At 41.4% G+C, this 14,269-nt stretch overlaps 1 protein-coding gene across 9 annotated transcripts; it reads left to right on the top strand.

The window, feature by feature from the left end:
• Nucleotides 1-843: 843 nt before the first annotated feature.
• Nucleotides 844-13,923, top strand: PDP2 (pyruvate dehydrogenase phosphatase catalytic subunit 2). Of its 9 annotated transcripts, none has more exons than XM_083452517.1 (5): nt 856-916; nt 2,044-2,135; nt 3,605-3,668; nt 4,679-4,744; nt 6,739-9,614. In XM_083452517.1, the coding sequence occupies exon 5, from the start codon at nt 6,782-6,784 to the stop codon at nt 8,381-8,383; it is 1,602 nt and encodes a 533-aa protein (XP_083308643.1). In that variant the 5' UTR covers nt 856-916; nt 2,044-2,135; nt 3,605-3,668; nt 4,679-4,744; nt 6,739-6,781; the 3' UTR covers nt 8,384-9,614. The 9 variants fall into 9 exon arrangements, 8 of the variants coding, with proteins under 8 accessions (XP_083308644.1, XP_083308643.1, XP_083308647.1 ...); XR_014514249.1 differs by lacking the exons at nt 856-916; nt 2,044-2,135 and adding exons at nt 1,519-1,811; nt 10,675-13,923 and having other exon boundaries at nt 6,739-10,549; XM_083452515.1 differs by lacking the exon at nt 856-916 and adding an exon at nt 1,519-1,811.
• Nucleotides 13,924-14,269: the final 346 nt, after the last annotated feature.

Here is a 14,269-nt window from a genome sequence, read left to right as displayed (position 1 = left end):
ATAATTTTAATGTCCAGTACCACTTTAGAGACCCACTAAGTTTGTTCTTGGTACTGTATAGGCTTTCATGTGCATGCACACTTCTTCAGATTTGATGTTTGATTTTTAGCCACTGTCTTTTGGGGTTTTTGTTTAACCATTTAGTGTTTAGCTTTTATTGCATTTTCTTTTTATTGTACACAACAGAAGAGGAGCCTATTGGCTCCGGCCAGTCACACATCTAGTTCAGCATCCTGTTATCACAATGGCTACCTAGACGCCTCCCTGGGAAGCCCACCAGCAAGCAGGTGCTGGGCTCGAGGGCTCTGACTTCAGCATTTTCCAGCACCTCTGACAAGGGGAGAGCAGACCACAGCCACCAGAGGTTTAGTAGCCTAATGGGGTCTGGTTTGGATAGCTGAGCCATGTCAATAAGAGTATCATTAGGGTCCCCCTAATGGGAATTAAGGCGGCCACCGTCCTAAGCACAACTTTCCTTGCCCCCCTCTTTGCTCCCGAGTCCTAATGTTACCATTAAGCCTCTTAAGAGAGAAAAGCTGGCCTTTCTATGGCAAGGCGAAACAGAACATCCGCTATAACGCACACCCCAGGCCTGGCGCGAAGCAGGCAACAGGTCGCTGGTGACCCGTATCCTTCACAGCCGTGGGAGGGAAGCTGGGCGGACGCCAAGCACCTGGGGCAGAGTCGCTCAAGGCCGAGGTGAGCCGAGGACGCGGAGGCAGCAGCGTCAAGGCAGAGAGGAGAACCTCGCCGCGCTGCAGACGCCGGGCGGCGGATCACCTCGCGTCAAGCAGGCGAACAAGGCGCGGCGACGGACTGGGGGGCGGGCGGGGAAGGCGTGAGGCGACCATGGACTGACGGGGCAACTGGCATGAACGGCGGCGGCCCAGATCCCTGCCTCTGCCAAGCCAAGCGGGTAAGGGGGTGCTTGGTGTCCTGCGGGAGCCGAGGAAGGAGACGAGCTGGGTTTGGCTGCGGAAGGAGGAGGGGCCGAGCCTCCAGCGTCGGAAGCAGCGGCCGCCTTTGCCTGCACGCTTTCCTGCTGCAAGGAAGCTCCGTTGAGGAAGGTCGCTGGGGCTTGGGAGCAGACGGGCGTCGGGTGGTAGTGACAAGCCCGGAGTCTTAGGTATAATAAGCATACGGCCACAGCCACACCCTTCAAGGGGGCTCCCTTCCGAGGAGAAGTAGAAATGGCCAGGCTTGTGCAGGGCTGGTAACAACGCGGTTAGGAAGCCCCGTTGAGCATAGGCTTACAACCGGTGCCAGCGCACAAACTTCACAAAAGCTAGCGGGTTTTACTCCCGAGTAAGCGTGCCTAGGACTCGCTCGCCCCGGCCGCGGAAGAGGAACCTGCACATGTTTTAAAGCTGCGATCCGGTGGACGCTGAAGCCAATAGGACCTGTTCCTTAACTTCACACGTTCACATTCCAAAGGCATTCAGGGAGCAGGTTCCCGCGCCGTGCACTTCTTGCGCCCGCGCGCCCCTTTTTCCGGCAGACCAGCATGGCTGGGCGGGGACGGTCCGCGCCTAACACGCGCCCCTTGGCTCCGCCACCGTCGCCTCACGCCCCTCTCTGCAGCCAATCGCTGAGTGTTCTGGGGGAGGAGCCGAGCTGGTCCTCCCTAAAGTCGTCAGCTTGTCTTGAGTGTGTTACGGGCTGAATTGTCCAACTTGTTCTCCGTGTAGCGGAGAGCTGCCAAATGCCCAGGAGAGGGGGCGGGGGGAGGGAACCAAAGCAAAATGAAATCTATCGGCGCGGCTCGATCTTGTGTCTATCAGAGGTTTCACTGATGTGTAAGAAGTCAGCAGGTAAAAACGAAACGCTGTTTATTTGCAATTCTTACCTGTGATACATTTCAGGATCAGATTTTCTAACTTCGCCACCTGTTAATTGCTGCCGTAGATCAAACGACTGTAAAAGGAACCGTTTTGAAAGGTGGCAACCCGATTCCAAAACTTTCCAAAATTTTCTAGAATGTCAAACCGTATTCTTAGGAGCTCTCTTAACATTTGATTTCCCTCCTTTTAATTTTACTAAAAGCATAGTCCCTGGTCAAGAAGCGAAGAAAAATACCTAAATTCTCAGGAGCCAAAGTTTTGGGGTGATCTTCTACTGTTTAAAAATTCTAAGAGGTAGGTTTATACTGTTTCTGTACTTCTCCCAGCTCCGGCCTGTTTAGCAGTGGATTTAGGAAATGTTCATTTATTCTGTTTTCAGGCTTTGATCTTAATGGAGGGACAATGTCTGTGTTTTATTTGTGTGGATTAGTATAAATGTGAATATATAAAGCTGCTATCCTAACCTGGGAGAAAACCCAACTGGATTCAATAGGACTTTATTTTGAGTCGCCACAATTAGGATTGTGCTGCAAGTGTGTAATCTTGTCATGGAGGAATGGCTGCTCTGTCCTTGCTTAATTTGTTCCTCCTTCATTTTCTTTTTTAAAAAAAACTTTTGTTGGAATTTTTTTTACTTTGTTGAACTTGCTGATAGCTCTTTGGCAACATGAGGAAAAAGTAAACAGACGCCATTGCAGCTAAACTGCAACCAAGAAGAGAACCACTTTGATCAAGTTCCAATGTAATATTACCTTGGCTGATCTATTATGCAAACAATGTGAAGTTTATGGTGATAACAACAGTATTCTGGCAACATGCAATTTTGCTGTAACTGGTCTTGATATTAAATAAATTTGTGGCATAATCCCATTAATGTTTATGCAGAAGTAAGCCCTATTAAATTCAATGGTAAGTGTGGATAGGATTGAAATCTTAAATGCTGTTCATTTTTGGAGAATTGGCATTGAGGGTATTTGATTCATTGGGAATCCATGAGGATTCACAGTGTGCTAATCTTCCCTTCTCCCCTTATTGGGGGTGGAGAGAGACAGATCAGGGAATGTTGAGAATTGGCATTGAGGGTATTTGATTCATTGGGAATCCATGAGGATTCACAGTGTACTAATCTTCCCTTCTCCCCTTATTGGGGGTGGAGAGAGACAGATCAGGGAAGGTTGATGGTAGCATAGCATAGGTGGTTGTCAGACTGCCCCCCTCCCACTGCGCCATGAGCTCTGAAGCTGAGCACTGTAGCTCTACAGAGGAGTGAAGTTTGAAGTTTCAGAGGTGACTGTGTAATTAAGCCCCATTCTGAACAGGGCAGCAGGGGAAATTGGATTATCTCTTTCTTTATGCTGTTTCGGATGGTTCCTTTTCTGTTGTTGAAGGATTGGGTTAGGGGGTAGAATTGGCCTCTAGGGCCAATTTCTGCTTCCACCCCTATTGCCTTCATTAAACAAAACTGGTCTCTCCATGGGTTTAGTAGTTTACTCCTCTCACATTTTCATTGTCAAAACTTTTATCTTCTAACATTCTTACAGGAAAGCTTTTAAATATTTTCAATCTTTGAACTTCTTTCCCCAGCAAGGAAATAAAAATCCTACAGCTTAGAAATCCTAAGCTGTAGGTAGCTTCGTTCAACTGATATACTAATTGGCATGGGACCACCAAGTTTGCTGTTAGAGGAAACAAGAGCTTCTGTTCTGAAAGCAGTTTATTTTGCATCCTTCTTTTTTAATCCCCTTATTTATTTTGATTTTCAGCAGGTTTAGAAGCAGGACGTTACCTATGTTCAGAAATATAGCTGGGACATGTATTATTAACAAGGTAAATAAATGCCAGATGTTTTGTATCTCCATTCTCTTTGGTTATATAAACAGAAGGAAACCATATTGATTGTAGGTGGGAGAAAGGGAAAGTGAAGAAGGAATAAGGAAGTGGGGGGAGGAAAATAGTAAAACAAAGAAACAAAACACCACACATCCTGAAGCAAAGTTCTTAACCCGAGGTACTATTTCTGATTTGGCGGAGTCTGTAACCTGAAGTGTATGTAACCTGAGGTACCACTGTAGTGGGTGGGCCAGTCATTATTGGCAGTGTGGAGGTTAAACTAGCGCACCCAAATTTTGGCTTAAATGTTTGAAAAGAGATGGCTCTGCTCTGTGACTCTTTAAAATCATCAGCCTTGCCATCAGAACTGGAGATGGTGCCAGTTTATTTTAACAACTCTGAGCATTGAGTGTCTTCTTTATTAGTGCACCTTTCCTTCTCTCTTACCTGCAGAAGGGGTGTGTGTGTGTGTGTGTGTGTGTGCGCACACACACTTAATGGATTTCTTACCTTTCTTCACCATAAGGTCTTGGGGCATTATTGTAACAATATTAAAATCAGACAATTTACAATCAGAATAATTAGGTGGATTAGATGATAGATAGATAGATAGATAGATAGATAGATAGATAGATAGATAGATAGATAGTGTCAGGAGTCCCACAGCATGCTGCCCTGCCATACTAGAGAAACTACACATGGTTTGTAGGTCCAAGCTGGCAATCCTGCTTCCTCCAGAATGATCACTGCCTCATGTTACATCCAGCCTGGTCAAAGGAACCTTGTGTTATATATTCACAAATGCAATATATCATGAGCTGTTGATGAGGCATTTATCTGACACATGTAATAGTTCAGGGGCTGCATACCTTCCTGTGCTTAGTTAATAAATTACTTGGAAGGCTTATTAAAGAGAAAAATGTGATTGGTAAAGGGAGTGCAGGATTTAACGTTCTGATTCTGATTATGTTGATAGATAGATATTGATTGTCTTCTTTATTTCACAGCTCCTTAAAAAAGACCATTCTTGGGAAATGCCCAGCTGTTACCCAGGATAGGACAGTCTCCCGATTGTAAGTGCATATCTGGAAAATATATTTTTTAAAAATTATTTTAAAATGTGTTTTTTTAAAATCATACATGTAGAAGTTTTCTGTCCTGAGACTACCCTTTTACAAGCAATAGGACCCCAAACAAAGTCAGTACCTTAAGCATGCACATTTGTAGCCTGCAAAGCCAAACTCCGCTTCAACAACTGTGTATGGTGATCACCAGAAGTTTAATGAAACCTTTGTTTTTGCTGAATACATGATAATATAGACACGGAGTCACCAGGCACCTTACGTAGTCCTTCATATTTAGTTAGTGGACTGTGTTTGGTTTGATGTGTTTGGCAGAGGTGTGTCTGGTACCTGAACTGTACAGCTTCCAGTGACTGTTGAATACACACCTCTTTACCCTGACTTTTGACACTTGAGGTGTATATTTTTAGGAACCACTTTATTTTGGTGATTGTAAGTTGCTTTAAACTATTTTTGATACTGTGTTTTAATGTTGTAACCTGTTCTGGGGCCTTAAGGTGAAGGGCAGGTAATTATTAATAATAACAATGTGTCATAAGCTATGTAGGCTTGCTTCAACTCTTAGGACTGGAAGGACAATAAAAACCGTATTTGATTTTTTTTTTCCAAGAGAAGAGAGAGCAAAGAGGGGAGGGAAATCACAAGCCAGTTTCTGACGCTTCTGTTGTGAGTACAGCCAAACACGTAACTACAGCTGCATTCTAGATTCATAAAGCAAAACTCTGGATACTAGATATATTCAGTAAAAAAGAAAAAAAAAAAATAACAGAAGAACATTTTAATAGTTTCAATGTAGCTGCCTGTTAAGCCAATAAAGCTCAGTGTTTTGCCTGCTTACCTAGAAAGAGAAGTTTGCATTCATTCTCCAAACCAAGAGGTGTTTAACGTGCCAGACAGTTTTTGGATGGTTTTTGGATGGTGAGCAATGACCAGTAGCAATTCCAGTTATGTCAGCGGTGGTGCAAAGGAGTTGAACAGAGTGTAACAGAAAACTAAGATTAGAGCAACCTTAACAGCTCTGTTCCTGAAGAAAGCCGGTTTGAGTGATAGTTTCCAGGGCTACTGGCATTCTTTTCCACCAATAAGCTAAGCAAACCCCCTTTACTGCCACCTCGACACCATTCCTTGCCCCCTTGAAAGAGTTAGAAACAATCAGTGGGCTCTGTAACCTATTCCAAGGCTTATAAACTCAAGACAGTGCTTTTGTACTATGCAGATTGAGCATATACTTTCATTAGGCTAACTCATGATTGTTTCCAAAACTTCCATACCTGCTTATGCTGACAGAGTGACCTCAAACATATTGACTCTGAAAATGACCCATTGTTTTTAGTGAGACTGCTTAGTCTCAAGTGGGTGTGCATAGGATTCCAGGTAGAGAGAAGCTAGTGCAATAGAATGTATTACTTTGCTTAGTTATTTTGCATATTTCATGCTAGCAATAGGATTAAGCAGAACTTCTGATCCTTCTTGGAATAATTCCACGAGGTATTACAAAATAGGTGTCATGTCTGGGGGTTAGTTCAGTACAAGTCCTCTCAACCTGAATGTACTTCAGTACATTCATAGCCATTGAGAGTAGATTCCGATTGGAAGATAGCATATTTCGGATATGAAACAACTCTGCAAAGGATTGGACAATGCGGAATATACTTTTGGCATGTAGCCTATCCCTTAGAAATAAACAATCCTCAGTGTGTTGGCATTTGAAAATGTAGGGTTATTTCTAAATAAATGTGCTTTTAACATTAGCATGCCAAGGTGCATTCCACAACATCTAAAGTTGTCGGTTTCAGAATCTGCTTAACTTGCTACTAAATTCTAAATTTATAAAATGCACAAATTATTTATAAATTTATGATTAAGTTACAAAACAAATTATTTATTTATTCTCAGTGGCCTCTTGGTATAAGTCACAGCATGGATGTTAACATGAAGCATTGTTGCCTTTAAAAAAATATTAATAGCTTTATTTTTACTTGTAGGCTTTTCAAATTGTCCTGCTTTAAAGCAGAACCAGTTCTTAAGATGTCAAGTACTATGACCTCCTGGAGTATCATCTCGGCAAGAAACATTATATCCTCTTTGCATGGAAAAGGACGCTTGTATTCCAGGTGCTTTTCGAGCCAGAACAAAGTAGCATGGAGGGGTTTGCTTGCCAAAGACTCCTTTTCTTCTTTCCTGTCAAGTTGCAGTTGTGGCTTCACTGTGAGAAAAGCTTTCAGACACACCTCCACAGAAGAAGAAGACTTCTCCTTCCACCTGACACCATCACAGATAAATGAAATCTTAAGGGCTAATGAGTTGTCCTATACAGTACCTGAATTTGATGGGAAGAACCCGAGCTCAGTGTTGAAATTTGAGAGTAACCACTTGGCTGCCAACGCCCCGAGTGAAGACCGTAGAAGTGCAGCTACATGTTTGCAGACCAGAGGGATGATGTTTGGAGTCTTTGATGGCCATGCAGGCTATGCTTGTGCACAGTCGGTCAGCGAGAGGCTGTTTTCTTACATTGCTGTTTCTCTTCTGTCTCAACAAACACTTCAAGAAATCGAGTCTGCCATGGAGTCCATGAAACCAGTTCTGCCCATTCTGCAGTGGCACAAACACCCCAACGACAGGTTCTTTCATGAGGTCGCCCCAATGTATTTGGAGCAGCTCAGAGTTTATTGGCAAGACTTGCTGAACCTGGACATGGAGCCATGCCATACTAAGAAGGATGCACTGATCTATGCATTTAAAAGGCTGGATTCAGATTTCTCTTTGGAAGTCCAGGCTCCCACAGAAAATGAATTGGTAAGGAACATAGCCCTTCAGGTGGCTTTCTCGGGTGCAACAGCATGTGTGGCTCACATCGACAGTGTTAATTTGCATGTTGCAAATACTGGTGACTGTAGAGCAATTCTAGGGGTTCAAAATAAAGATGGGATGTGGTCCGCCCTCCCTCTTACTCAAGACCACAATGCCTTCAACAAATTGGAAGCTTTAAGGTTAAAAAGTGAACACCCGGCCTCTGAAGAGGACACTGTCATTGTGAACAACAGGTTGCTGGGAGTTCTTATGCCCTCCAGAGCTTTCGGAGATGTCAGATTTAAGTGGAGCCAGGAACTTCAGCAGAGTGTGCTAGGAAATGGTTGCAACACGGAGGCTTTAAACATTTATGAGTATGCACTGCCAAACTATCATACGCCTCCTTATTTAACTGCAGAACCTGAAGTCACGTACCACAAAATAAGAAAGCAGGATAAATTTTTAGTGATTGCTTCGGATGGGCTGTGGGACATGTTGAGTAATGAAGAGGTGGTCAAGCTTGTTGCCACGCATCTGCTTGGAGACAATGCCCAGAAAACGCCACTTGCTTTTAAGAAACCAGCCAACCTAGGTTACATGCAAAACTTCCTTCTTCAGAGGAAGGGCAGGCACATCCGCTCCTATGACCACAACGTGGCTACCCACCTCATCCGAAATGCCATTGGCAATAATGAATATGGAGAGATTGATCCAGAGAGGCTCATGGCAATGCTGACTCTTCCTGATGATGTAGCACGGCTATATAGGGATGACATCACGGTTACTGTGATATATTTTAATTCAGATATAATTGAAGGTTACTACAGAGATAACGAATAATGGACTTGTCTTTATGAACCGTACATGTTCTGTGGACCACTAGGGATTAAAAAAAATATATTAAATCCCTAGCAATACCATTGTGCAGAAACTCCCCCTATCTTGTCTTCAGAAGTCTTATAGTGGCTCTTTTAATGAAGAATTCATGTGAAAATTCTAATAGCCTGCTTTGATTAGAACAGCTGCCCCCAAGTATCTAGACATTTTGGGACTACCAACTTCTATCATCCCCAGCTGGTAAAGACCTGCTGGATGGGGCTGATGTGAATTATAGTCCAGAACATCTGGAGGGTCCCAGGTGGGGGGGACAGCTGGGGTAAAGCAATGCAAAATTATTTATTTTAGTAGAACAAAGATTGTAAGACATCCTGGGCAGAAAGGGCATCCTTGTGCCAAGGTGGATGAGAATGAAATATGCTGCTTGTTAATCAAAGCCATAAACTCAAGTGGCCAAATATCATTGCCATTGAAATTTATGGCAAATTTCTCTGTAAACTGAGAGCACTTACACTCAACAATATTAGAAAAATGAGCTAGATTGGTGGACAGCACTTTTCCTTTGAAGGCTAAGTTGCAAGATAGCCATGAATGCAAATACTGTATGGCAGGTGAGGAGGGGCTTGGTCTAGGTGTGCCCCCAGGACTGATTGTTTCCATGGGAAATACTGCTAGGTACTATTCTGGTACAAGATTTTTTGAAATGCATAGTAGCTGAACAAAAGGGGCACTTATTAGAAAACAATATTTCGCTGAGACTCACTTCCAAACCAGCATGTTAAATCCTTTGCATTTATTCCTGTAGGGAACATTTGTTTCACAAAGCAGTGCAGCCATTTAAAATAAAATGTCAGTTTGATTGGCTCTCCTACTCGGCTTCCTGCAGTGCCCTATTTAAAATATGAAAACTTGCTTTCTTCTTATTCTGACTGTGAGATTGTTTATGCACTAGACTAATTGCTGCTTGAACGCATTTATACTGCACCACAGGGATTCAAATCTCTTGCTGGCTGCTTCTGCTGCCATAGTACCAATTGTATCTGTGCCTCAGAACTTCTCAAGCCTATGGAAATGTTGTCCTTTTTAAAATACCTCAGATGCAATTACTACTTTTAGTTATGTTGCACCCTTGCAAAGCATATGGCTGAGTACTTCTAGTTTTCAGAAAGTATCCTTTTAACGTGTCTGATCTGCTATCAGTGCAACTCACGTCTTTTGAAAAAAATCATTACCAGTGGAAGCTAACTATTTTTGGCTCGTTGGGGAACGTATTCTTTTAATAGCTTAAAAATTATACAATGATATTTTTTGTTTCTGTTTTAAGAAAAGATGGCTGAAGTTTTGTTTGTAGGCTATATGGAAATGCAGTCTTGAATCTGCATACAGTGCTCATTGTTTTATGCGTATTGAATCTTCGTGAAGAATGCTTCCTAAAGAGCCTTTATTTAGAGTTCTGTATACTGTAGTTTGAATCCTGCTTTCAGATAAGACTTTACCTTACCAACTGCTCACTTGAAATCCAATTCATAGTTAACAATTGCATCCTTCATTCAAAACCATCAGATAAAGGCACATTTAATACATTTCAGTCTATCGCTTAAAGAATACAATGGCTTTGTACTAGGCAATGAACAATCACACAGGTGGAAGTTTCCACTCTGTGAGTCAAAATTGGGACTTGTTTGGAGGCCACATCTGACAGTACAAATTTCAGGAGTAAAGCCCAAGGAATTAAAATCTTAAATGTCATGCTCTGTACAAAGAAATGTGGGCAGGTTGGGTGAATGGCATGACTTAGTTTTGATGTGGATTAGAAATAAGTTTTGTCTCTTTCCAAGTGATATAACTTGAGGCTTGCAGGAATGCCTTAACTGAAAGCAGAAGAAAGTGAGTAAGAGGAGAACTAGGAAGGAAGGAAGTGGGTGGCATTCACAACATGTATTCAGTTCTGTAGAATTTTAACACTTTTTATTTTGGAATCAATTTCTAAAAAGTATCTTGTAATTCAAAAGTTTGCTTTTTCTGCCAGCACTTTAAAACCAAACTACTGTGCCTGGTTTTGCACACAGACAGGACTTAAATAATAAAATATTGCTGGATCTGAATGCATGTCTAGGCATTACTTAGCAACGGACCTGAATATTGTGTAAGATCTCCATCAAATGTGATGTTGAAGTGTATTAAATGTGCCTTTATCTGATGGTTTTGAATGAAGGATGCAATTGTTAACTATGAATTGGATTTCAAGTGAGCAGTTGGTAAGGTAAGGTCTTAGCTAAACTAAAACTAACTAGAAGTAATATCCTTTTAGTAGATGCAGGTTCTAGCTTCAAGTACAATCTCTAATACCTGAGTAGAAGGGTTTTCTTATCATTTTAGTCAATTGTGCATAAGTAAGATTGCTACAAATGAGGCTCTTTCATGTCAGCTTCAAAAGAAATGGTGTGTGTTATTTAAACACACTAACCTTTTAAAAAATGTTTACGAAGATTGTGTTGAACTGTACTTGTTAACTGGCAATTACTATTTAAGAGACCACATTTGTGGGTTTTTCATGTAAAAACAGACTTAGCATGTATTTATAACTGCTGTATGCCTGCTATAAAAATTTAGAGTGTGAAAATTAATACTTAGAAAGTGTTTAACAAATATGCACATTATGCAGTTGGCTGCACATTCTACTCTTTCTGTAGCTGCAGCAATACAGTTGATTGCCATTAACTACTGTGCTTCTGAGGGAACTTCTGAATTTCCTCAGGCTGCTGTTACTTTTCAGGAACATGTGACATTCCCAAGTGTCAGAATGACACTTCATTCCATGTTTTTGTTTTTGTTTCTGATCTAAACACAATTCCTAGCTGGCTTACCCTCCTGGTGTATCTGACCCATTGAATCAGTTCAAAGCACCTCTGCTAAATAAATGTATGTTTCTGTTCCATCAATTTGGATCATGTCCGGTCCCACCTGAAGTCCTTTGCCTGTTATTTGATTCATGCCTGTTTCTTTCTCACTTGCCCATAACTCTGTCACTGACAATATCCTACCCATTAAATTTCCTTGCTTGCTCCATCTGTTCTGTAATAGCTCCTCTGTGATCAAGCCCCTGTCCTTCTTGTGCTCCTGTTTCTGTGACTTCTGTCATGCTATCACCTATCAACAGTATAAAACAATGTCTTGATTCACACCTAATGCTACACCATGGTTTATTAAGCTAGAGTTATTAAAACATGGCTTAGCATGTGTTAATCCTGGCCAGCGGCTTAACTGGTGTTTCTACTACTAACAAACTACAATCTTAAACCATGCTTTATTGTTGGCTTATGAACCTTGCTTTGTTTTAACTATGGCTTGCCATTACACAGCAGCCTTAACTATGGTTTGTTTGACCACCATACACCCCCCCAAACGCTAGTCAAACTACAAAGGCACAAGGCAAGAGCAACATTGGAGAAACAAACCACAGTTTCTTTGATCATGTGTGGGACAAACCATTGTAAACTTGCAGTTTGTGCAACAAACCATGGCTTAAACTAATTGTAGCTTAGTGTTATGTGTTAACCAGGCCAGTGACCTCCTTGTTTGACAAGCCTACTTCCTGTCTCTTAAAGCCTTCCTCAAAACTAATTTTACCAAACAATTTCAAAAAACATAAGCTGGTCCATGTTGCCCAGTGTTGTCTGCTCCATCAGTGGTTTTCTAGGGTTTTTCCCAGCCCTCTTTTGAGAGCACTTTTAACAGAAGAGATGCTGGGGATTGAACCCAAAACCTTACACAAGCAAAGCATATACTGTACCACTTAGCTATGGACTTTTCACCTCTGTTGTCTTGCTCTTCCCCACCTCATTTACTGCTTTTCTTGGTCTGTTCATGATCTTTTCTCCATTTCTGTATACTGTAGTGTCTTTATTTCACAGTATAAATTCTATGCAAGGACGTCATTTTTGTGCTGTATACACCTAAATATTTAGTCATGCAAGCAGATATAGCATAAGAAAATAAGAGCAGCCCTGCTGCATCAAACCAAAGGCCCATCTAGCACAAACAGGGTCCAACCAGGTACTTCTGGGAAGTTTGCAAACAAGAAGAGTGCAATTGCCATCTCTTGTGTTGTGCCTGGTATTCAGAGCCATGCTATGTCTGATACTGGAGATAATATACAGCCATTATAACCAGTAACCATTGATAGCCTTGTCATTCATGAACCTGTCCAATTCTTTAAAAAGCTGCCTTAAGTTGATGCTCATTGCTGCATCTTGTGGCAATGAATCCCAGAGTTTAACTATGTGCTATGGGAAGTACTTTCTTTTGTCGGTCTCAAATCTTCCAACATTCAGCTTCATGGGGTGACACAAGGTTCTAATATTATGAGAGAAGGAGAAAAACTCCACTTTCTCTATACTGTTCATACTTTTAACGCACCTCTGTCATGGCCTCATTCACCTTTTTTTCCTAAACTAAAAGCACCAGATGCCGTAACCTTTCCTCAGCTGTATACACATCATACATTGAAAGCACCAGACTTTCCCCAAAGATCCCCTTACAGAGCTTCAGTTCCTAGCACCCTTGACAAACTAGTTTCCTGGATTCCTTGGGGGAAGCCATGCACTTTATATGTTCTTTAAATGTATGGTGTGTACACAGTCCTCATAAAGAAAGAAGTTCCAGACCCCTGATAATTTTGGTTGTCTTTTTCTGTATCCTTTTTTCCATTCTACAATATCTTTTTTGAGATGCAGTGACCAAAACTGTACATTGAATTTTAAGTACATAGATCTTTATAAAGGTATTGAGATAATGGCAGTTTTATTTTCAGTCCCTCAGAGACAGGTTTAGAGGAACGTGACTGGTTCAGTCGCACTGGGTGCAGAGCCTAGAGGGCACCACAACTATTATTTAGAATGGAGCATGAGAGGCAGGGGACAAATGTTGGCGTTGCACAGGGTGCCACTGAAATTTGTGACCCCAAGGTCCACCACTGAATCCCTTTCCTAATGATTCCTAGCGTAGAATTCAGTTCACCTTTTCTTCACACCTGCTGCATATTGGCTCAATGTATTTATTGAGCTATGCATTACAGCTTTACAGTTGCTTTCCTTGTTAGTCACAACTGGTTCAGATGGTGACACTAAGCTGCATAACTCCAATTCTGCAGGGAACAGGAGTTGCACAATTTTCACAAAAAAATGTTTCCAGTATATTCTGCTCTCGGAATCCATTGTTGCTTAAAATCAACTAGGAGAAAAGGTTATATTTTCAACAACATTATGTAGCAAAGAACAACAATTCAAGTGTAGAAATCAATATTTATCAACTTAATTGCAATACTGCTAATGTGCCTGTTGCAACGGGAAATATATTTTATGTAAATTGCGATTTTAAAATGTTGGTTATTATACTGGTGGTATTAAGCTAGAATGTTAGTGCTCTGGTTTGCAAAGCTGAAGAGAAAATATGATTAAATGTGAATACTTAATATATTGACATACTTTTCTAAATTGTAAATATTGTACATTTGGGAATAAAGGTATATAATTGGGACACAATGTGTTAAGAAATGCATTTGACTGCTTTGTTCAGTGTTTTGTGCCTTATTCTGATGGTGATGAAATGAAAATCATTGTAATATACTTTCTAATTAATGGTTCTGAATTGAATGGATATGAATCATCCTCCTAGCCTGCCTCATTTACAAACCACTTTTAAAAAAATGTAACAGCTTGAAAGCCAAATTAGGTAGAGAATGAGATCTTTGGCCTTTCTTGCATTAGATTACCACAGAGAGAGAAAGAGAGAGATTCTCAAGAGAGGATAAACATGCAAAACCGCAATAAAAACCCAAAAGCAATCACAAGAAGGGAACAACTAGTTGAAGCTATGCTACAACCCAGA

Source organism: Podarcis tiliguerta (assembly GCF_965153285.1).
Source record: "Podarcis tiliguerta genome assembly, chromosome: 8".
Classification (NCBI taxonomy): Eukaryota; Metazoa; Chordata; class Lepidosauria; order Squamata; family Lacertidae; genus Podarcis; species Podarcis tiliguerta.
The sequence above is the reverse complement of the archived record's forward strand: the minus strand, read 5'-3'. Positions and strand labels throughout refer to the sequence as shown.